The sequence below is a fragment of the Volvox carteri genome (genome assembly GCF_000143455.1).
Source record: "Volvox carteri f. nagariensis unplaced genomic scaffold VOLCAscaffold_6, whole genome shotgun sequence".
Classification (NCBI taxonomy): domain Eukaryota; kingdom Viridiplantae; phylum Chlorophyta; class Chlorophyceae; order Chlamydomonadales; family Volvocaceae; genus Volvox; species Volvox carteri.
In genome coordinates, this window is record NW_003307549.1 from 459025 (window position 1) to 478981 (window position 19957).

The 19957-nt window shown below is 55.4% G+C and overlaps 4 protein-coding genes across 4 annotated transcripts in view; 2 read left to right on the forward strand and 2 right to left on the reverse strand.

Moving 5' to 3' along the window:
* Positions 1–568: 568 nt before the first annotated feature.
* VOLCADRAFT_103423 (uncharacterized protein) lies at positions 569–4856 on the reverse strand (the record flags this gene model as incomplete). Its single annotated transcript, XM_002947420.1, has 5 exons — positions 569–632; positions 980–1242; positions 2965–3108; positions 3295–3537; positions 4355–4856. Coding segments are annotated over 5 exons (1215 nt in total), but the record flags the coding sequence as incomplete, so codon positions are not given.
* A 378-nt stretch (positions 4857–5234) lies between these two features.
* On the reverse strand, positions 5235–9680 carry VOLCADRAFT_103424 (uncharacterized protein; the record flags this gene model as incomplete). Its single annotated transcript, XM_002947421.1, has 9 exons — positions 5235–5548; positions 5971–6244; positions 6830–6888; positions 7291–7443; positions 7579–7683; positions 8367–8600; positions 8845–8976; positions 9247–9382; positions 9562–9680. 9 exons carry the CDS (start codon positions 9678–9680, stop codon positions 5330–5332), a joined length of 1431 nt encoding a protein of 476 aa, XP_002947467.1. The 3' UTR covers positions 5235–5329.
* A 1513-nt stretch (positions 9681–11193) lies between these two features.
* VOLCADRAFT_103425 (uncharacterized protein) lies at positions 11194–15368 on the forward strand (the record flags this gene model as incomplete). The annotated part of the gene is made up of 9 exons (XM_002947286.1): positions 11194–11304; positions 11528–11743; positions 11987–12167; positions 12424–12569; positions 12791–12862; positions 13400–13467; positions 13837–13913; positions 14229–14328; positions 14636–15368. 9 exons carry the CDS (start codon positions 11194–11196, stop codon positions 14826–14828), a joined length of 1164 nt encoding a protein of 387 aa, XP_002947332.1. The 3' UTR covers positions 14829–15368.
* Positions 15369–16430: 1062 nt separating this feature from the next.
* Positions 16431–19957, forward strand: part of VOLCADRAFT_87610 (uncharacterized protein) — a gene marked incomplete at both ends in the record, with an annotated part of 21299 nt that continues 17772 nt past the window's right edge. Inside the window, 7 exons of the mRNA XM_002947287.1 lie at positions 16431–16448; positions 16834–16922; positions 17351–17402; positions 17779–17931; positions 18378–18572; positions 18927–19049; positions 19762–19932. Coding sequence (XP_002947333.1) covers positions 16431–16448; positions 16834–16922; positions 17351–17402; positions 17779–17931; positions 18378–18572; positions 18927–19049; positions 19762–19932 — 801 coding nt within the window. The remainder of the gene's footprint in view (positions 16449–16833; positions 16923–17350; positions 17403–17778; positions 17932–18377; positions 18573–18926; positions 19050–19761; positions 19933–19957) is intronic.

The window sequence follows — 19957 nt, forward strand, 5'->3', positions numbered from 1 at the left end:
ATTGATAGTACGCAACCCGTGTGGGCAGCGACGCGCATACATACAGATGCATGTAGAGGCTGCTAGTATTTCCTCACGAGCCCGCAAAATACCCCGCCCATAATATAGTATCTTCATTGTCATGACTTTGACTTGGCTCATCGCCCCGTGTAATATGTGTTTTTCGCACTTCCTGCAAACCTCCTCGCCACACCTCACTACCACACCACACTATCATCACCACAACAGACAGCAACAAAGTCAGGTCTGCACACTGTTTCATATGTAAAAGTTGGAATGAACCCCTGTACACATATATACATACATACGCAATATGCGCTCTCTATGGGGACCACAGCTGGTGCGTGTGTGAGTGTGCGTGCGTGTGTGTGTGTGTAGGGGTGTGTATTTGTAGGGGTGTGCTTTGGCGGGTTATGGGGGTCGAGTCGACTGTTGAACTCCCGGCATAGGTTGCTGTTTCGTTGACACCATGAGTGGCTACTAGGCATGCATATATGCATATATGTATGTATGTATGTATGTATGTATGTATGTATGTATGTATGTATGTATGTATGTATGTATGTATGGCCACGCCCCCCACGCGCGCGATCCGGATGGTCTGCCCTTTGCCCTCCTGGTCCGTTTTGGACCTAGGCAGTGTGATGGCCATGTGAGTGTCGTGCAGGGTGAGCAGATCAGACTTGACGGAGATGTGGGCTAGGTCGTTGAACCTCAGGAAACCCGCGAACATAACCGATATGGCCGCTACCATCATCAGGTCTGGCAGTGAGGCATCCGGCCCAGCGAAGTGAGCGGCCAACATGCGGACATGCTCTGGTTGCATGCTTTCCCTGTGCAGCTTCTTCCCTTGCAGTGTGCGCCTGCCCAGGTCCCGAACGAGGTTGCATGCTGGGTGCTCCGTTGGTGAGGGGCGGCCCGCGAGAAAGAAATGGCAGGCAATAGCAGTGCTCGCTCCCGCGACGCGACCCGGACCTACTTCATCCGCTTGCGCGGTTTGGTAGACGTGCATCAGGTACATGGCCACTATCTCTGGCCTGATGTCGTAAATGTCGCTCGCCCGAATGTGTAGTAGCTCTGCCCAATCTAGGAACTCCTGCCATGGCTCCTTGTACTGGGCGACTGTGCTGCTAGCTCGCGCCTTGTGCGCCTGGCTTGCCAACGCCAGAGCTAGATCCCCGATCATTGGGTTAGCGTCCAAGGGCACCTGGCCAAGCAGTGTCTGCGCGCGTGCCCTTATTCCTGTGAAAACCGGGGGGCATAAGGGTCGGGGGGCACAGCGATCCGGCGCGGGGAAGGTGTTTGGAAATCGATGAGAAGTGCGAGCGATAGCCAGTTAGCGGACCCTTTTTGGGACCTCGTTTCCCGAAGACCCTGGCAGGAAAAGATCATACGCCTTGCCCAGCTCTCTTAGGCCGTGGACGCAAGGCGCAAACCACTTCCCGTCTTGAGTCAGATAGGACCACCAGTCGCGCGTCGGCCAGAGGGGAACGATCAGACAGATGCGTGCTTTGCACAGCTCTGCGTGCCGCAGGACCTTAAGTAGCAAACAGAAAGGCGGGTTCGCCCAGCAATTCCGCCCCCAGCGGAACCGAAAGGCATCTACACCCGCGGTATCTGGCGTGAAAAAACGGGAATAGTATTGTGGCAGCTGGTGATTGGTGTGTGACGCGAAAAGATCAATGTCAAAGGGACCCCAGGCGGTGTTGAGCCTCTGAAATTCCTTACGGTTCACCATCCAGTCGTCCCGGTCCTGCAGCTTTGAGAGGTAGTCCGCCAGAGTGTTTTCTTCTCGCGGCCGCCACTCCGCCTGCAGTGTGATACCCTCGGCAATACAGTACCAAAAGATTTCGCAGGCAATCCGGTACGAGTCCTCGGCTTTTGCGGACCCTTTGTTGAGGACGTTGGCGCAATTGAGATTGTCAGTAATCACCCGGACGACTTGGTGTCGTAGGCCTGCAGGGCCGTTGAAGGATTGAAGTGCGTGTAGGACTGCCTGGAGCTCCTGGGGCGTTGACCCCATCGAACTGACCCTTACTCCCCAATTACCGCGGGCTTGGGCCAACTTCCCGTCGATCAGCGTCCAGGCACCCCAACCCCCGAGGTGCTTGGGGGATTTCCCGGCTGCATCGCAGAAAACGACCGAGTGCACCTGTGTGGGCTCCCAGAGGGCACGGGTTCCGTTAAACCGGTCGAAACAGCGCAGCCAGAATTCGAGCTCTGCAGTTGCGTCGTTAGATAAGCGGATGTGGGTATCCCAGGTGTGGCGCGACTCAATATCCTGCCCCAGAGCCCGGGTGTAAAGGCGGGCTACTTGCCCGAACGCCCAGGACATGGACAGAAACTGCCCTTTTATGGAGGCCAATTGTCTCGCCTTGATGCGCCGTTTTCCCAGAGCCGAGCGGATGCAGTCGAGCAGGAAAGTGCGCTTATCTTCAGGCACGATGTACACGCCCTTAGCTGTATCTAACAGCATACCCAGGTACCTCACTTGCTGCTGGGGCTCGCCCATCATTGACTTGTCACGGTTCACGCAGAACCCCAGGCGCTCGAGGAGGTCAAGGATTATGGTGCGGCGGGCGATGAGGGTCTGGGCGTCCTGGTGGGCATGGATCTGATCATCGATGTATCCTGAGCACCGCCAGCCCTTCCGTCTCCAAGTCCGCATGATCTCGCGTGTTAGCTTGGTGAATGCCCAACAGGCGGAGGCAAGGCCGAAAGGGAGTTGTGTAAAGACGTAGAACTGGCCTTGCCATTCAAAACCAAGGTAGCGCCAGTCTGCTTCGCGTACGTCCATATGGTGGTAGCCAGACTTCAGGTCCAGGGTGAACATGTAGTCCTTGGGGCCTAGCCAGCCTGGGACCTGCGCGAGCGACTCATAACGGAACTCCGGGATGTGCAGGTGCTTATTGACTTCGCGTCCATCCCAGATGAGGCGGAGCTTGCCTTTCTGCTCTACGACACCCAAGGGACAGGTCATGAAAGGGCGGGACTGGCAAGGTTTGATGGTCTCTGACTCCAGCAAACCCTCGATGGCAGAAGACACAAAATCCCCGTGGTCCCGTGCAGATTGGTGATTCTTGCCCCAGTACGGCCGGGGGGGAGGTCCTGAGTGCCACATCAGAGGGAACCCTTGCAGGACCCAGCTCAGCACGAGCTGGTTCACCACTGTCGCCTTCCAGACCGCGGCACAGGCTCTCAAGCGCCCCCGCATCTTAGGCCTATCCTTGCTACCCATGCTAGGAGGTGTGGCTTCACAAGGCGGATCAACAGGCAAAGGTGCTGGGTTCTCACCTTCTGGGACCGCTTGTTCATTCCTCGAAGGGGCTCCTGGGTCTGGATGTGGTTCCTGGGCTTTGCGGGCGACCTTGGTCCGGGGCCGGGTGGGCTCTGCAGGGCCGGGTGCGGGACGCTTGGCGGTGTTCTTGGTCTCCGCTTGTGTGTTGTCTCGTTGGGTAGGGGGGGGCTGCGCGGGGCGAGGGGCTCTAAAACCCGCGGCGACGAGCAGTGCGCCCAGTACTGTGGCGGCCAAATTCTCTGCATTGCAAGAGACAAGAGATAAAAGAGGGGGAGATGAGTAGAGGCCGGGGCTCATGGCGACTGAGGCTACGAAACGGTGGGAAGCCGCCCCTCCTGGGATGACAGAAAAAACCGAACAGGCTACTCCGGGGCGACCTGCGCCGCAGGGGACGGGGCCACCAGAGCCATCAACCTGTTTGATGCCTCTCTGTCGTTGTTGGGTACATGCATGAAGAGGGAAACTCGGACGGAGGAAGGACAGGTCCAGCCTGAAGCCGGCCACCTGGGCCTGGAAGCCGCCATGGTCAACAGGACCGAGCCAACACGGCAATAAGGCCCCAAGGCCAATCACAGGCGCCACCAAGGGCAAGAGCTCGCGCGCGTTACAAAGAAACCTCCCTCCAGGGTACAACTTGGTCCGACATCTTCTAGCGGTGGAAGGTCTGGAAGAGACCGGATGTGCAACTTAGCATAACAAGTCTTGTCAAAGACTGGGCCAAAGCATACTCCGTTCCAACCCAATAATGTTTGTCGGACTTGTGGGCCCCTGCAACAACAACGACCGCGAACTGCACGGAGGGGCCACTGAGCGAGCTTAAGAAAAAAAAAAAAAAGGAGGGGGGTAGGATCGGTGCCGTGCCAGAGTCGAGCAAACACAAGGCCCAACAGAATCCTAATCAGCCACGCTTAGCCGGGCTGCGAGAGCGGCTTTGGTCGCGCTGGCTGCGCCGGTCATAGCGGTCATAGCGGCTGCGGTCGTTCCGGCGTGCACTACCAAACGAATCCCGCACTCCACCCTGCCGGTCTCTCCCTCGCCAGAGGGACCCGGCCTGACCGTCCCTGTCCGCCGCCACCGACTTGCGCGTTTTAGCTAATGCACTCTCTATGTCGCCCTTATCTATGGCCTCTGGTTTGAACTCTGGCTTGGTGAAGTTGCGCCGCCTGCCGTGCCAGATTTCGTAGGGGGCCGTGAAATTACCGTTGGCTCCTGGGCCCGCCTTGGCCAGAGCAACGGAGTAGCACTTAAGGCGGCGGTGAGCGATCTTGAGGCATTCTCCCGCGACGGCCAGCTGGGGTTCGTTCGCATCCAGCGCGGTGATGGCAGTCTCTAGCAGCATTAGCGTTCCTTCGTCGAGCTGCTCCCGCTGCTCGTGTGGGGCTGTCAGCTTCGGGGCGTCGTTCGCTTGAACTTCAGTCCTTATTGCTGCTAGCTGCTCTCTTGCGGATGGCATGATGGTCACGTCTTTTGTGATGACAACGTCAGGAGAGCGATCCCGAGGCGGTGCTGTCCGGGGATCCTTGGCCGGCGCTTTGGGGGCGTTGGCCTGCGCCGTCATTTTTTGATTTGATTTGATTTGAGGGAACTACTGCCGTTACTGAAACGACTCACACAGTCACCCTTCATACACATCATACAATCCTTAGCTTAGTGTCCTTACCTCGCCGTAAGGCATTTACCATTGGTCTGCACCTATTCACAATTTTTGCCTCAAGTCTCATGGCCTCCCTATCCGTTATTTATTGCCGGCCGCTGCTTTCACACGTAGGGGGAAAGCACTGCCCATGAGGTTTGCTTATGACCTCCGAACGAATCAATGGGCAATAGGATGGAGCCCTGCGACGATTGAACGTCTGACAATTAAACACGACGCGACCGTACTTGAACCTTGGGTCATTGTTCATACATGTTCATCTCGACCTGGTCCTTGCTTTGTCGTAATCACCCAGTTACAAGGCACAACTTTTCGCAATTTCATCAAACGATTATGTTTCCGTCGAAAAGGCTACTGCTCCGCAGCACACCTCGCCGTCATTTGCTACCACCATTCCTGGCGACCAAGGCCGGGGCGCACAACGCAATGGTATGGACCTCCTCGTCGCAGCACACCGCCAAAGTGGGAGCAGGCTGCGTATGACCGCCAGGCTCTCCGCCTCTCTCGCTGCCAGTGGTCCCTTTGACGAGCGTCAGCGCATGCACCGGCCGTTGTAGTCGAACCGTATACTGCAGCTCCACATTGCCTGGGCCATTCTGCATAGTCGCACATATGTGACATACATTTGCGGCGCCAATCAATCCGATTTTAGAGACACATCCGATCTTAGAGACACAACCGGTTTTAGCATCGTCCTAATCACGATCACGTCACGGATGCGGGGTTGCAACTATCAGGATAAGCCGGCTGGTGCGGACCGACATGCCCCCATATCCCCTCGCCACTTTTCCCCCATCCTCCCATCCCTTCAGCGTTCATTCCCCTCCGGTACTTCCTCGTCCAGTCTACTCGTCCTCCCTAATTCAGTTGGCAGCTCGCGGACGTCGGCGGTTGGCCCTTGTACCTTGATTTCCTTGCGTTATAATTCCCACCCTCCCGCCCTTAACTCCCAGCCACATTTCACACGCAGCACGCTGCCTTTTTCAACTCGCACGGCACACACAGCCCACATGCTCACCAGCTTGTACACCCGGACCATTGGCTTGGAACCGCTGCCGCCGGCGAGCACCGTCCCCGCCGCTGCCCCTGTTCCAAACCGCGCAGCGTATATGAGGCAGCCGTCCGGCTCCGGCTGCCACCAGGGCAAGTTGGTCAGCAGACGACCGCTCCCCAGGTCCCACAGCTGCAGCGGGTTGTTGTTCCGCCAGCTGCCGGTCAGGACCAGATTCGTACCCGCGTGCACGTCCACGGCGTCACCGCAGATGTGAGGTCCCGATATGGCGCGAACCGACCTGCATGCGGCGGGGCATCATCCCGCGGTTGAGATGTGTTCATGTGTGTGTGTGTGCGTGTGTGTGTGTGTGTGTGCGTAGATGGGATGAAGAAAGGATGAAGGATAAAACCCAAAAACAGTATTACTCGCGTGTGCCATCCTCTCCAGCTCCTGCCCGCTGCTAAGCCTTCGATGCACAGTTTAGTAAGACAGACATAACGACAGACATAAGGGGGGCTACTGGGGACAAGTTGGGCGTGGACAAAAGTGGAATTACGTGCGTTGGCCGAAAGCCTGAAGGATTAGATTGGGCGAGTTGGGGAGCCAAGCAAAAGGTGAGTCAGTGCGGGAGGGCTGCAGTGAAGAATACTTTTGCGGGCGCTCTGCCAACGAGATCGCCAGAGGCGGGGGAAGGGGCACACAATCAGAATGAGAAAACCCGCATCTAGCCGTTTCCACCCGAGCTTAGCTTCCGGTTTCCAAACGTCATCCTTCCGAGGTTCGAAACCCCCCAAAGGCAGAACACGGAGGTGCCCAAAAGAGCACTGCGTGCGGGTGCGGGTGCAGGTGCGGGTGGAGGTGGGGGTGTTGTCAAACCTCTCACCTGTGCACACGCAGATCCCACACCAGTACTCGGTTGTCCCAACCGCCAGACAACAATATCTTTGCGGGAGCAACAACAAGCAATCGGGGTACAAACGCAACAGAGCAGACGAGCCCGGGGTCAGGGTAAGGGAAGCGGTGGTAAAAGTAAAGGGAGCAGGGTTCAGGGAGGATGGGGCGGGGTTATAGATCTGGAGGAGCAAAAGCACAGCGGGAAACAGAGGAGTGGAGAGGGTCCGCCAGGCGAGGCGACGCAAGCAGCTGGAGGACCCACAAAAAAGATCTGAACAGCAGAGGGAGACAGCACAGCCCCATCGCTCCCTATCGCCTCTATACAGCGCGCCGGGTTTTAATGGGGTAGAGTGAAATCACATGCAGCACGTGCAGCAGCCAGCCGCGACGTTTACACCAGCGCCAGCTGTTCGAATGCCCCCCACACACGGCGGCCTCACATATACGTACCTGGGGGTCATCCGGCTGCCAGGCCAAACTGAAGACGTTGTTTGTGTGTCCCGTCGTAGTGACGCCGTCGCCGTGATCAAGTGTACGACATAAAGAGCACGTGGCCTCATCGTACGCTCGTACCACACAGTCCGAGCCGGCCGAGGCGAATATCTGGATCCAATTTCAGCCGCCACATGTGCACCACAAGGCCGCAAAGACGATGCATTAGTCGGTCTTAACACCTGTTGTAAGATGGCACCTGAAGCTTCCTGAAGCAAAACCCCACAAAACCCGCAAGGAACCTACCGCTCCATCAGACCGCATTGCGATTGTGTTTATCCGGTTGCCGTCCTCGCGGTTCACGTGCACCGCACGGCGGCTGCCCACGTGGACGTGCACGATGGCATCGCCCTGCAGGGGAGATATCGGCGGCGGGGGGAAGGTGGGGGGAGGACCACGTGATGCGAGAAAACGCAAATACTGCAGACGTCCAAAGCATAGTTTAGGTAGATGATAAGGTAAGTGAAAGCCATCCAAATTTGGACGAGAAAATAGGCTGTAGCTGCGGCAGCAAAGGGCGGTCGGCGACATGGACGAAATGGAACTTTCAAAGGCTGCCGACCGGCTGCCTTTACAGAGTCGTCTCCATGCGGCCCTCGGTAGCGTAGTATAGCGTAGTATAGCGTCGGTAGCGTAGTATAGCGTCTGGTAGTCGGGCCGGATCTAGTTATCGCCGTCTTCGGCGTTATTACAGTCATCCACGCCATATCGCCAGTACACAAGGTCAATCGCGTCCGGACATATATTGTTGTGAGAACACGTGTGATGCAGGAAGGGCAGCGACCCAAACCCGCGTTCAGCCCTGCCGTATGACACACAGGGCGCGCCATGAGCACTCATACGGGGAGGGGTTGCCTCTTCCGCTCTAGCTCCCTGTAAGCAGACCCAGGGGAATGTGCAATTCGCAGCAATAGGCCAGGATGGCACGCAATCGGCCCATGGGAGAACCGACTGATCCAGGCGGCCAGAAATCTCGGCGCGGCTAGAGACCTAGTCGTCAATGCGGGCTACCGCAACCTCCCGATGCCGCTCACCAGGGCCGCCAGCAGCAAATTTTGCATCCTGCTGGCGCGCAAGTCAGGTCGGAAGCATACCGACGTCACGACCCCCTCGCCCGGACTGCCCGCTGCTAACCCGCCGGCGACGTTCTGCTGGCGGACCGTGTCCTGCCGGCCAGGGAGCCTCGGAGCGCCGTCCGCGCCACTGGTACTCGCCAGCTCGGAAATCTGAATCATGTCCATGGTCTCCAGGTTTTGGGGATGAAGGAGCTGCGAGAGCGGCAATGGCGAGCAGGGAAGTGGGGTTGCACACGCTGCTGGGGTTGGGATGGGAAAAAGAGATTAAAATTGGCTTTCTCGCTGAAGTCCTAGGAACACGGCACGAGGCCAACAGGTCACATTCGTGTTGTTCAAAATGGTTCAAAGTTATTAGCACACAGCACGTTAGGGAATCTTGGTCGAAAAGGGATAGACCTTGTTTCGTAAGGCATGCGCGTCGGATAGCCTTGCTTACCCGGATGGTCCCGTGGCGCCCGCCAACGGCCACCATATTTCCTGAACATGATGCTGCTATACATAGCGCTTCGAAGTCCGGGCCAAGCTGGACAGTTTGCTGGGGTTGCTTGATGTCCACGTAGGTCACGTTCTGCGAGCCGAGGGCAACCCGACAATCGGGCGAGTGGGATATCGTAGCGCCAGAATTCAGCAACATACACAACATTACGAGGCCTAGGCCGCTGACGGCAAAGATCGATGTCGTGGCGAAGGGACTTGCAACATGTGGGCTCGCCAGTGGTTATTAGATAGAAAAACCTTGGGCCCTTCCTCAAAAGATCTCCTTTACAAGATATTCAACATCATGCGTTAATGGCATTTGTCCCTTCCGTAACATAAACTCGAAACGCCGCTCGCCTACCCGTTGCTTTGACGAAAGCGGAAACTGCTCATCATCATCATCATTCTGACTGCGTTTCCAGCGTTCTAACGCTGCTACCTCAGATTGGGTTAGCGCATTGCGAAATATGAAGGATTTTCCAATATCCTCGGCAGCCCTGAGACCAAAACGGGAGTTAGTAAACGAGTATGATACATGCTTCATATTTATAATGGTCTAACGTTAAGCAACTCATCATATTTCATATTAACATAAGACAACGCGTTAAGTCAACCTCTTAAGTTGTCGAAACACAAAATCGTAAGCGCTTTGTTAAGCACAAAGTGTAAGACCTACTGGCCTCCATCGTCGATAAATTCATCATCATCTTCAACAACCGTGCCGTCGTTCGGTGCTGTAGTTTGAGCAGCGTGACCTTTGCTCAAACGACTAAGGCCTACACGACTGCTAGACATGATGGTTGGTGTGCCGGTTAATTTTCATGCAATATTAGCGGCATAGGAAAAGAGTAGGAACGGATACCTGTACGGAAACAGTACGGCGCGTCTTGCAGGAAGGCATAGGACCCAAATACATGGCTTAACAATTACACAACAATGGAGCTTCGGAAGAGAAACTAAAAGAACGTTGACCAGGTCATCTCACCCATGAAAGGCGTTAGCAGAGCTTTGGGGGGCAGTAGTGTTGGTGCAGTTGGCTCCAAACACCCCCCAAAGCAATGTGGGACTAGGTCTCACCCCACCTGAGGGATGGTTGCGCTTAATTAATAAATGACATGCGGCCTCGATGCCCAACGCCTGTTGTGAACCTTGTGCACTAGTAGTCAAATCGGTCAGACCTCTCTACTGAAGAGCTTTGGGCACTCATGTCGTACATTGCGATACGACATTTGGTTTCCTATGTCTGGCGAAGGGAAGCCGCATTCTTAGTTCCTTGTGAAGTCTTGTAACGGAAGTGCAGACCACGCTCCAAGCCTGAGTAGCCGTGTAGCGTATGGCACAGAGCAGCTCAAGAGTTTACAGCATGGTCCTTATTAATCCATCCTTACGATCTGTTCTGCCGTTCCAAGCATAGCACAACATCCGTAAATTCATGCTGGCGCGGCTGGCCAAAGATATTCGGCCTGAGAGCCTCTTAGGTCCCCACAGCGTTTCTACGTTCCAACTAGTCTTAAGTAGTGGTCCCCGGGCATATAGACTGCCTTGGCTGCGTGCAAGGAGTAGTACGAGGACCAAGGGTTTTTGTACGGTCTTACAGTGCTGTACGCTGTCACATGGTATGACGTACAGGGCCATAGGTTGCCTAAGGCAGGGTAAAGGAAAGCACACCGAAACGAAGTACACAATCCTGCTAGAAGTGGGAATGCTCAACCCGTCGAAACCGGAGCGGTCGTATCCAGGGGTCTGATCATAACCAGTCTCGCGAAGTATGAAGGTCTTCCTGGAAAAGCCAATCCGGACAAGAGGTATAGCATAGCATGTGATACATGTTGCCAAACGGATAATTGCTGTCGCAATGCGACACACATGTATGCTTGTGCGTGACATACGCGCATATGCGTGCGTATGGCATACACGCCGTGCATGCGTGTATGTTTGGGCTGGGTGGCCATGATGCTAGTGATTTATCTGAAAAATGCACTACGGAGACGCCTGCAACAAACGCGCTGCATGAACGGCTGCAGCTAATATCAACACAGATATATGCTGGTGTACTATACACAACAATCTCAGCATAATTACTAGGTTAGAACCTATTCACATGGCGGCAGGTTTGGCGTTTAGTCTTCATAGTTGAAGCGCCGAGACCGTACTGCGTTTGCATTTCAATTCGTTTCCTACAAGCTATCATATCCCGACGCCGTCGCTAGCCCAGTAAGCAATTTAAGTGCCACCGTTCGACGCTGCAAACCACATTACCCCTTTTACAGGGAAGATTAGGAAGTACCGTTGCCCTTCGGTCAACGAGATGGCCAGCACCCGGCTGCTGGTCCTCTGCCTTGCGGCTGCGCTTGTTTGCGTGGCAGCGGCAAAGGCCAATGTGCGACTTACCGACAAGCTGGTAGAGCTCATCAAGAAGGTCCGTGGTCCATCGTGCCGTTATCTCCGCAGTGAGAAGCGTCTATACCTCAATACGGTTTTCGATCACGTCCTTTTGCATTTTGTTCAATGGCTTTGGGCGCTTGCATAGCAGGAAGTCACCCGGAAACGGTCATGATCTTGGCAGCTGCCTGAGTCGAACACCTTGTCTTACACCCATCGGCGTCTGTGACAAAGTCAATTTGAAATCTTATTGCCCACAGAAACAACTTGAGGGTATTGTTGAGGAGCTGCAGCGGGATGGAATGGATGTCAACCAACCTGACTCCAAGGGACGGCTTCCCTTAGTTGAAGCCGTGCGGTCAAAGGAACTGAAGTACGTGGACGCCATGCTGCAGTACGGCGCCTTGGCTAAGTCTAAAGATCCGGCCAGTGGTGCCACGCCTATCCATGTTGCCTTCCAGCAAAACCTGCTTCAGGTGCGTCCAAGCCCATCCATCGAGTGTCACCTCCCGTGACATGGCACTAACCACCGTGCCTAACCATCATTTTGGACCACGGTGCCCTGCATGGGAAAGCGGCACAGGCTATGTCCTTGTATGAAGGGGCTGTCCGTATACGTCATGCCTTGGCGACCTCCTTCAGTTTCAGCTTCAGCAGCTTCCTTTGCACCTCAGGTGAAACGTAGGTTCCATATCTAAACGTAACCTGCCCCGAAACAGATCTCCAAGCTGCTGCTGCAATATGGTGCCGACCTGAACGTGGAGGACAAGTCCAGCAAGAAGGCCCGTGATTATGCTTCCAATAAGGAGCTTCGCGACCTGGTTGCCGCATACGACAACAATGGTGCCATGGCTTTCGAGGATCCTCCGGGCACTTGGACCAGGCAGGACAAGGGAGCAAGTGAGAATATTTAGTCATATATGAGTCAGCGTTGCCCTGTGATTACCTGGTGGCGTGTCATGTGTCGTACTTGCATATTTATGTGCACAACATTGAATGAGAGTGGTGAGGAGATAAACGGTGCCTTTTTACGTGGTCGGGTGTTGCTCCACCCATCACAAAGCAAACCCGTTCCTATGCGTGTCCCGCGAGAGGGCGCTTAAGCGCTCCCGAAACATCTGCCAAAGGCGCGAATGAATCATACTGCTGTGTACAGAGGAGGAGTACTGGTTCAACAGCAAGACGGGCGAAAGCCGGTGGAACGTGCCGCCCTCGTGCGCTTGGCAGCGCGTGGACGTGCAGGGCCACCCAATTAAGTACATCAATGCGATTACTGGCCAGGAAGTCAAGACTGTGCCCCCGGTACGGCGCGGCTACCGAGCTTGCATAAGGACAAAAGTACTTGCCATCTGGGTCGCCCGTTTTTTGGTAGTATTGCAGTGGGTCACCGCAGGCGCATCCCGCATCCTAATTCAGCGTGTTGCCCGGGGTTGCTGGTAGTCGTGTTGCTCCACCGCATTTATACGCAAGGGATTTTGCATTGTCGATATTCATTTCGGCCCTGCCACCGTGTTCTTCTGCAGTCGCTGGCTTGGGTCAAGGTGCGCTCGAACAACCAGGAGATGTATTACAATTTCATTGCCAACATCTCCCAGGTGCGTTCCGGAACTTGTCCCGGGCAACAATTGACGCAGCACCTGGGCTTTGCTTTGGTGGCTGCAACCCAACGATTAGTGTAGCGGGTTGGTTAGGCCTGGTTATTGCAGCAATTGAGCGTGCCCATCGGAGCCGTATGGTCTCAGGCCATGCACAGTTGACCAGTCATGAGGCCAAGCGGGGTAAGCGTTTAAATGTCCCCGCTGTTGCGTTGTGATATCTCGCTGGGAACCGTTAAGAGACAGGCGCAGGCAGACGATTATCCCGTTAAGGATGGGAACCGTTGTTCGGTAAGGCAGACGCCTGCTGTTCATACGGGTATGTATGACAAGCAAAGGAAGGGGCTTGCAGAGATGTCTCGTCACAGGCCATCTCGTCAAGTCATTAACCCTTTCGTCCGATAGTTTTCCACGACGAGCATTAGTCCCTATCTGGCCCAGGCTGTGTGGCTAACTTCCACCAGATGGAATAACCCTTGTTCGTCATTACTGTTCAAATGCATAACTGTTTTCCGGTGCTGTCTGTTTGTCGAGCAGGTTGAGGTGCCTCAGGAGGTGCCGGAGGACACCCTTGCCGATATTGACAAGAACGTGAATGCACGCTGGTGAGGATGAGGAGCATCTACGAGGGCTTAGCGCTGTAACATTCCGGGGCAGGAGATGATTTACATGTGATCGCTAGCTTTACTCCGTTACGGCACAGGATTTTTATTGTGCTCAAGGGCGTGTGATGCTTACTTAAGCAGCCGCCTAGGGAGAACAGGAAGCACTGCGTGTCTGTACATGATTCAACAGGTTGCCCCGTTAACTTGCGCTGAACTTACTGTTTTTACAGGATTGAATCCTCCCGCTTTCCGCCGAGTACCAAGGATGGTTGCCCTCGCCATCATTTCTGCACCTACACAACCAGCACAGAATTGGCTTATCTGTTATGTTTCCCCCCTCTTTTCTGTGGTGTCTTTCCTTCACCGCAGGCATAACGAGAAGACTGGGGAGTTTTCTTGGACGGACCCAACCTATAACTCTGTCTGGCGGGAGTTGGTCGACGAGGGTGAGTTGCGTATTGCCGTGCCAATGTGCGTACCACAGTTTGGACCCACCCCGAACCCCGCTGTCGACTGTGCACGGTTAAGACGTACCTGTAGGCTTATTGAGGATGTTTTTACATTTAAGAACCCAGCAACGCGTCGAGACTCCTGGCGAGCTCTACTTGCTGTCCCATGGCACATAAACGGCATGCACAAACCGGAACCTGCGCTTTGCATGGGTTTTCTCAATCATAGGGAAAGCATGTCCTGGATGTGTTTTGTCGTTCGTTTCTGAAATCCTGCTTGGCCAGAAATCTGACGTAATGGCCCTCGTGCAGAGACTGGCAACCCATACTGGTATAACATCGAGTCGGGCGAGAGTGTGTGGGAGATGCCTGCCGATATGGAGTGGACCAAGGTGCCTGACGAGGAGACGGGGTAAGCCATGACGGGGTCATCCATGGGTCCTCCTTGGGCCCGTGCTTCCTGCTGTACACGTCGTAAATCTCTGTTTTGTGCATGTCTTCCGCCCCGTATTGTTGGTGGCGTGTTTTCCTTTGATTGGAGCGCATGTTAGCCTTTTGTGTCACTGCATCCTAAAAGAAGACAGAAAATGGACGGGTTGTGGAGGCAAAAATGTAACGACTAGCATGAGCAACAAGGGGTCTGCCCTATGGTGACATGTAAATAGTTGTGTGGCACATCACCCCTTTGGCCCCCCTCCTGTGTATGTATGTTGTTACAGGGTGGTTAACTTCGCCAGCGGCCCCCTTTCCCGGGGCAGTCCCTGCTCTCCCCTGCTAGAGGGGCACCCTAATCCGTCACCCCATCCGACTTCAGAATGTATTCGTTGGGTTCGGCAACTCACCACCAGCATCCAACCAAATCTAGCGGATCAACGGCGCATCAACTTAGTTCCTGGTCAGCTCGCAAGTTGATATTATCACGTCCTACACCGTCCATAAGATGGGGGGCCACCTCCCATTTCATCACTCCTCAAACACCCGAGGAGCCGGCAGGCGGATTTGAACCCGGGTCGACTGGGTCGACTGGGAGCAGAAGTCAGGCCTTAACCTCTGCCAGCCGCCTGCCTGTGTATGTCTGTCCTTGCAGTCAATTCTATTTCCACAACCGCGCAACGATGGAGAGCACCTGGGATGCACCAAACCACCTCGCTTGGGTTCGACACGACTCCGACCTGTGAACATGCTTTGGGGGCACTTTGCCGGAATTCAAACCCCGTCCTTAAAGCGGACATGGAAGATGATCTTTTTATTAGGGCTTCGAGGTTAGAATTTGGTTTGTAGTGAGGCCGTGAAATGGCATAGCTGCTTGAGACGTCGTGTCTTTGGATACGTTATCGGCTATTAGTTGTTTGGTCATCCAGCTCTACTATAGATATCAGGACCACGCAGACTTCCAGCTAACGTGTTAGTACGTGCCTGGCTAGCGCCAACGATTCATGAAGGTTAGGACTGAAGCGGGTTGTGCCTACAGTGCATAGGACTCGTTCATTGAGGATCGTGGATTGCTTGCAGCGGATGGTTGCTTGGAGTGATTAGGACGTTTGGACTCGACCCAGGATAGACTGGACGCTGTCCCCGCTTGCTGTGCGGGACAGCAGCGATCATCGTCAGTTAAATTGTAGTGTCATGAATGTTGACATGACTTGACATCAGAAATAACTGTCCTCGTTTGTAACACGAACTAACAGGAATCTTTTGCTGGCCTGGGCCGTCCCGAAGTATCATACATTTTCCCACACGGACAGCTCGACAGACAAAACACAAATAAACATCTGGATGGTCCTCCCATAGTCTTCCCCTAAATCGTTCAAGTTGGTAACCGTTTCAGTGCAGCTTGCATCATGCATCTCTGCCCCTTCACCGTTCCCCTTCGCTTTTTCACCGAAATTCCGGCAAAACAACGACTTGCAACCAACTTTTAATACCCCGCAAACCGCACAGAGCGTAATACCTACTCACTATAACTTCTTCGGGAAGCAATAAAATTATCCCTAAATTCCGTTGTCTGGCATATGACGCCGGAGCCGACGCCCTACTCCCCCGTGGCGTTTGCGTTTCAGCTATGCGGCGTAGTTAACCTAATGTAGGAATGATGTTTATTGACTCTTTTGCGGTAGCCTCTGGAATTCACGGAACAGCCGGCTGTCGCAGTAATTAGTTACGTTCTGCGCCCAGCCGCAGCCAGGCACGGAGGAGGCGAAATGTATAATGCATATGGAATGGGCGAACTGGCTGTCTCGCCGTTGGACGCTAATTATGCTTCCGCGGTGCGTCGCAAATGTGTTGCGTTCTCCAACATGGACTTTGCTACGCGACGCACATGGCTTTGCAGCGGGACAAGTGCTGCACGCCATCCGCATGCCAATCAAGGGGTATAATTGAGCTGCCGAAACGTGCCTCCGGCCTGCGCACAGTCTCTGTCTCCCGCCGCCCCAAACCCTCAACTTGACGTGAACAGTCCTTTCCATCGGACGTCCTACCCCCAGGTGACAGCTATGCACTTCAGCCCACACTATGAGGCTCTGTGGGCAGGTAAGAGGGCCAGGGAACTTGCGGTTTGCAGGTGGGACTTTTACCCCGGGAGGAGGCAAGAGTTAGGCAGGGGCCCGCTTCCCGGGCCTGGATTCAGGGCAAAGGCCAGGCGCCGGCTAGTGGGGCAAGGTGAGCCTCCCTTCCACTCTTTTCCTCATTACCTTTTCGCGGCGGCTGCGGGCTGCGGCTTCTTGAAGAGGAAGGGGGAAATGGAGAGGGGAGGGACCAAGTTGTCCAATGCCCGCGATTATGGACCGCGCCGGACCTTGGCAATGCAGCAGCATACGGACTACTATTTCTGTTTCCCTGTGTGGTGTTTTCACGCGTGAGACATGCAGGCACGGACTCGGGCCACCTGTACACGGTGCAATGCCCCACTCTGCAGCCGTACGCCCACTGGCACGCACATCCCTCCGGCCCGGTGCTGGAGGTCTTGGCGGCGGGAGATGGCGTGCTGTCCCTGAGTCAGCACAGGTACAGCGGCGGTCAGCAATGACAGGAATGGAGGGCGATTAGATGCCCAAGTCAAAAAATGAACTGCCGACGTCCAACGCGTAGGGTGTGTGTGTGGGAGGGAAAGTCGAGAACGGGAACGCAGACGGGTCGTGTCGGACAGGGGCGACGGGATTCGGGTTGGAATGGAACGGATCGTGAGTGGGGAGGTGGTTACGCGCCTACCTACTCTTTCATTGACTACAGTGTTCGTCTAGATTCGCCTGTTCCCGCAATCTGTTTGCACGCCAGCGTTTTATCAACGAAATTGCTATATGCAACCCCGCACGACGACCCGCGGGTCAGTGTCGCGAATACCACGGCCCATGTCAGCCAAACGTGCCGTGCCGTACACTTAGATGACACGACCCACGGGTCATCTTGACGGTCCGGTGGGGCCCTCGCTGCAGGTTGGCTCTGCACGGGCTCGGTGGGGCGCCGCGGTGGTGCCTGAATGACGCGGTACGGAGGGTCCCAGTGCGGCTCACCTCTGAGGCGTCGTCCTAGACCCTGGACCCTTGGCCTTAAGGGTACAACAAAGCCTCGAAGCCTTAATCCTTGACCCCTTCGTAACTCAGGTTTCCTCTCATTCGATCTGACTTCACCTAGCCTGGGTCCCTTTACCCTAAACCCACTGCCCCGCGGGGTGGGGAGGTAGTGATTTTGCTTCCCTTTCCGTGGTGTGCTGTTGTGGTATGACGTCACTCCAGCTGCTCTCACCCTGCCGCGTACACATCCCGCCCGCGCCTAGCCATCTCCGCCCCATGCACTGTGCCCATGCTCGTGTGTCGGTGTCCTTGCCCGCCTTTGATGGCCGGCGCGGCCTTCGTTCGTGAAGGGGCCCCAGGGAGGGCACTTCACGGCGCTCTGTATGGATACCGGGACCGGCGGAGGGGGAGGAGGCGGCAGCGGTGGTCGTGCCGTTCTTGGCCGCAGCAGCTCTCTGGTATCCCTGGTGGACATCGCCACGGGGAAAGTGGTGGTGGAACAGGTAGGTGGGGGTGGGTGGGGAGGGGGAAACGGCGGGGAGAGTAAGCTGGTTGTGAGCGGGTGGAAAAAGGGGGGTTGCATGGGAAGTGGGCCAGGAGTACGGCCGAAGTTAATCGAACGAATCGGCCGTACATGGCGGGGACGAAGCCGCAGCACAAGTCTAAAGGAGGGGGGTAAAAGCGGCGGCAAGGGGGGTTGGGGAAAAGGATCCGCCGGCTCACAAAGGAACGTGGTTTTATGGTGAGGGGAAAATTAGGGGAAATGAACTCAGACGGATGGCACCCGGACACGAACAATAATACACCTCACCCCGTACCGTACAGTACAGTACCACGCCACCCCTTCCGGAGTTCCTGACGCCCTGGCCCCCTGTGTGTGTGTGTGTGTGTGTGTGCCCTCGCGTGCAATTCCGCTCCCCCATCCCCAGCACTCTTTCCTTGGCAGCAGCTTCACTCGCTCGTGGTTCGTCTTTTCCCCCGTCCCCCGTTACCCAACTCTGTGCGAGGTGCCGTTCAGGAGGTGCTAGGTCTGTTGGGCGGCGAGGGCATCACGCTGCTGCGGGGCCCAGTGACCCGCGGGTCGCTGTGCTGCGCCACCTCGCTGGGGAGACTGGCGCTCATTGACCCGCGGACCAAGCTGCGGGTGAGTGGTAGCAGGGTAGTGGTAGTGTGGGAGGAAGGGAGTGAGAGGGTGGGAGGGTGGGGGTTTGGGATTACCCACCCACTCACCCATTCATTTGTTCACCTGAAATCACACAGCCTTCGCCTTACCCTACACAGGATGTAGCTGTAATGGAACTGCAGCGCTTTGCTCATCTGGTGCTTTCCGCTCTCCCGCCGTTCTGCTGCTGCTGCTCTCTGTTGCTGCTGTCCAACCCTACCTGTCCATCTGTCTATCTATCTGTACGCTCGCCTGTCCGTCTGTATGTCTGCCCGTACCAACCCGTCCGTCTGTATGTCCGTCTGTATGTCCGTCTGTATGCATGTCGGTGTAAAGGTGGATGGCGCGCTCATCGCCGCAGCTGGGGGAGTGGCGGCTCTGGACGGCCGCGGTGATACGGTGGCGGCAGCCGGGTACGGACTCAGGGCCGGACAGGTGATAGCGGAAAACTGCGTCAAGGTGAGATGTGGCTTAGCATCGGGGGCGGCTGTAGCAAGCACAGCTGCAACATGGCCCGCAGCAGCAGTAGCGCAGCAAGAAATGCAGTTATTGTGTTGCTGCTACCAGTGTTATACTAAAAGTTTATAATTAAATCTCCATTTCTTTTGATGAACTGAGCTACCAGCAGTCACAGTCACAGTCACGGTAATAGTAATGTCAAGGAAAACACACATGGCGGCAGTTTATTGATCTTCCGCATTAATGTCTTCGTGCTGAGCGATGATAGGATAGTAATAGTCTTTCCTACTGCGTTTTATATGGTACCTATTTAATATGACATACAGCCCTAGGCCCCCTGGCCCAAGGGCCCTCTCCGGGCTCGTATGTATGTATGTATGTATGTATGTATGTATGTATGTATGTATGTATGTATGTTTCTCCAGGTTACATCTTTGGAGATAAAGCGAAACTCTCGAAGGTGTGAGACACACACACACACCGACGCGCACACATCTACCTATCACCACAACTTCTGTCACAACTCCCTGCTAACTTCATTTCCTTGTTCCTCCTCCCTAACCCCTCCGCCACCGCCACCGCCACCACCCCCATCCCCCACCCCCGGACGTCGGCAGTTGTGTCCCTCGCTTTTTACCTTCGGCCATATTTCCCGTTTTATCCCCTTTTTCCCCCGTTCCCTGCCGCCCTCATACCTCATTTCCTCCCCCAGATCTTCGACCTGCGTGCGGGTTTGCGGCTGCTGTACTCCCTCCCCACCGCTGGCTCCCCGTCCGCCCTGGTGTTCCATCCGCTGATGCCCGCCAGCCTGCTGGTCGCTATGCCCTCCGCGCTGTTCTGTCTGGCGGACACCGCCACGGGAGCTGCCACGAACCTGTGCCAGGTGGGGTAGGAAGGGGGGGAGGGAA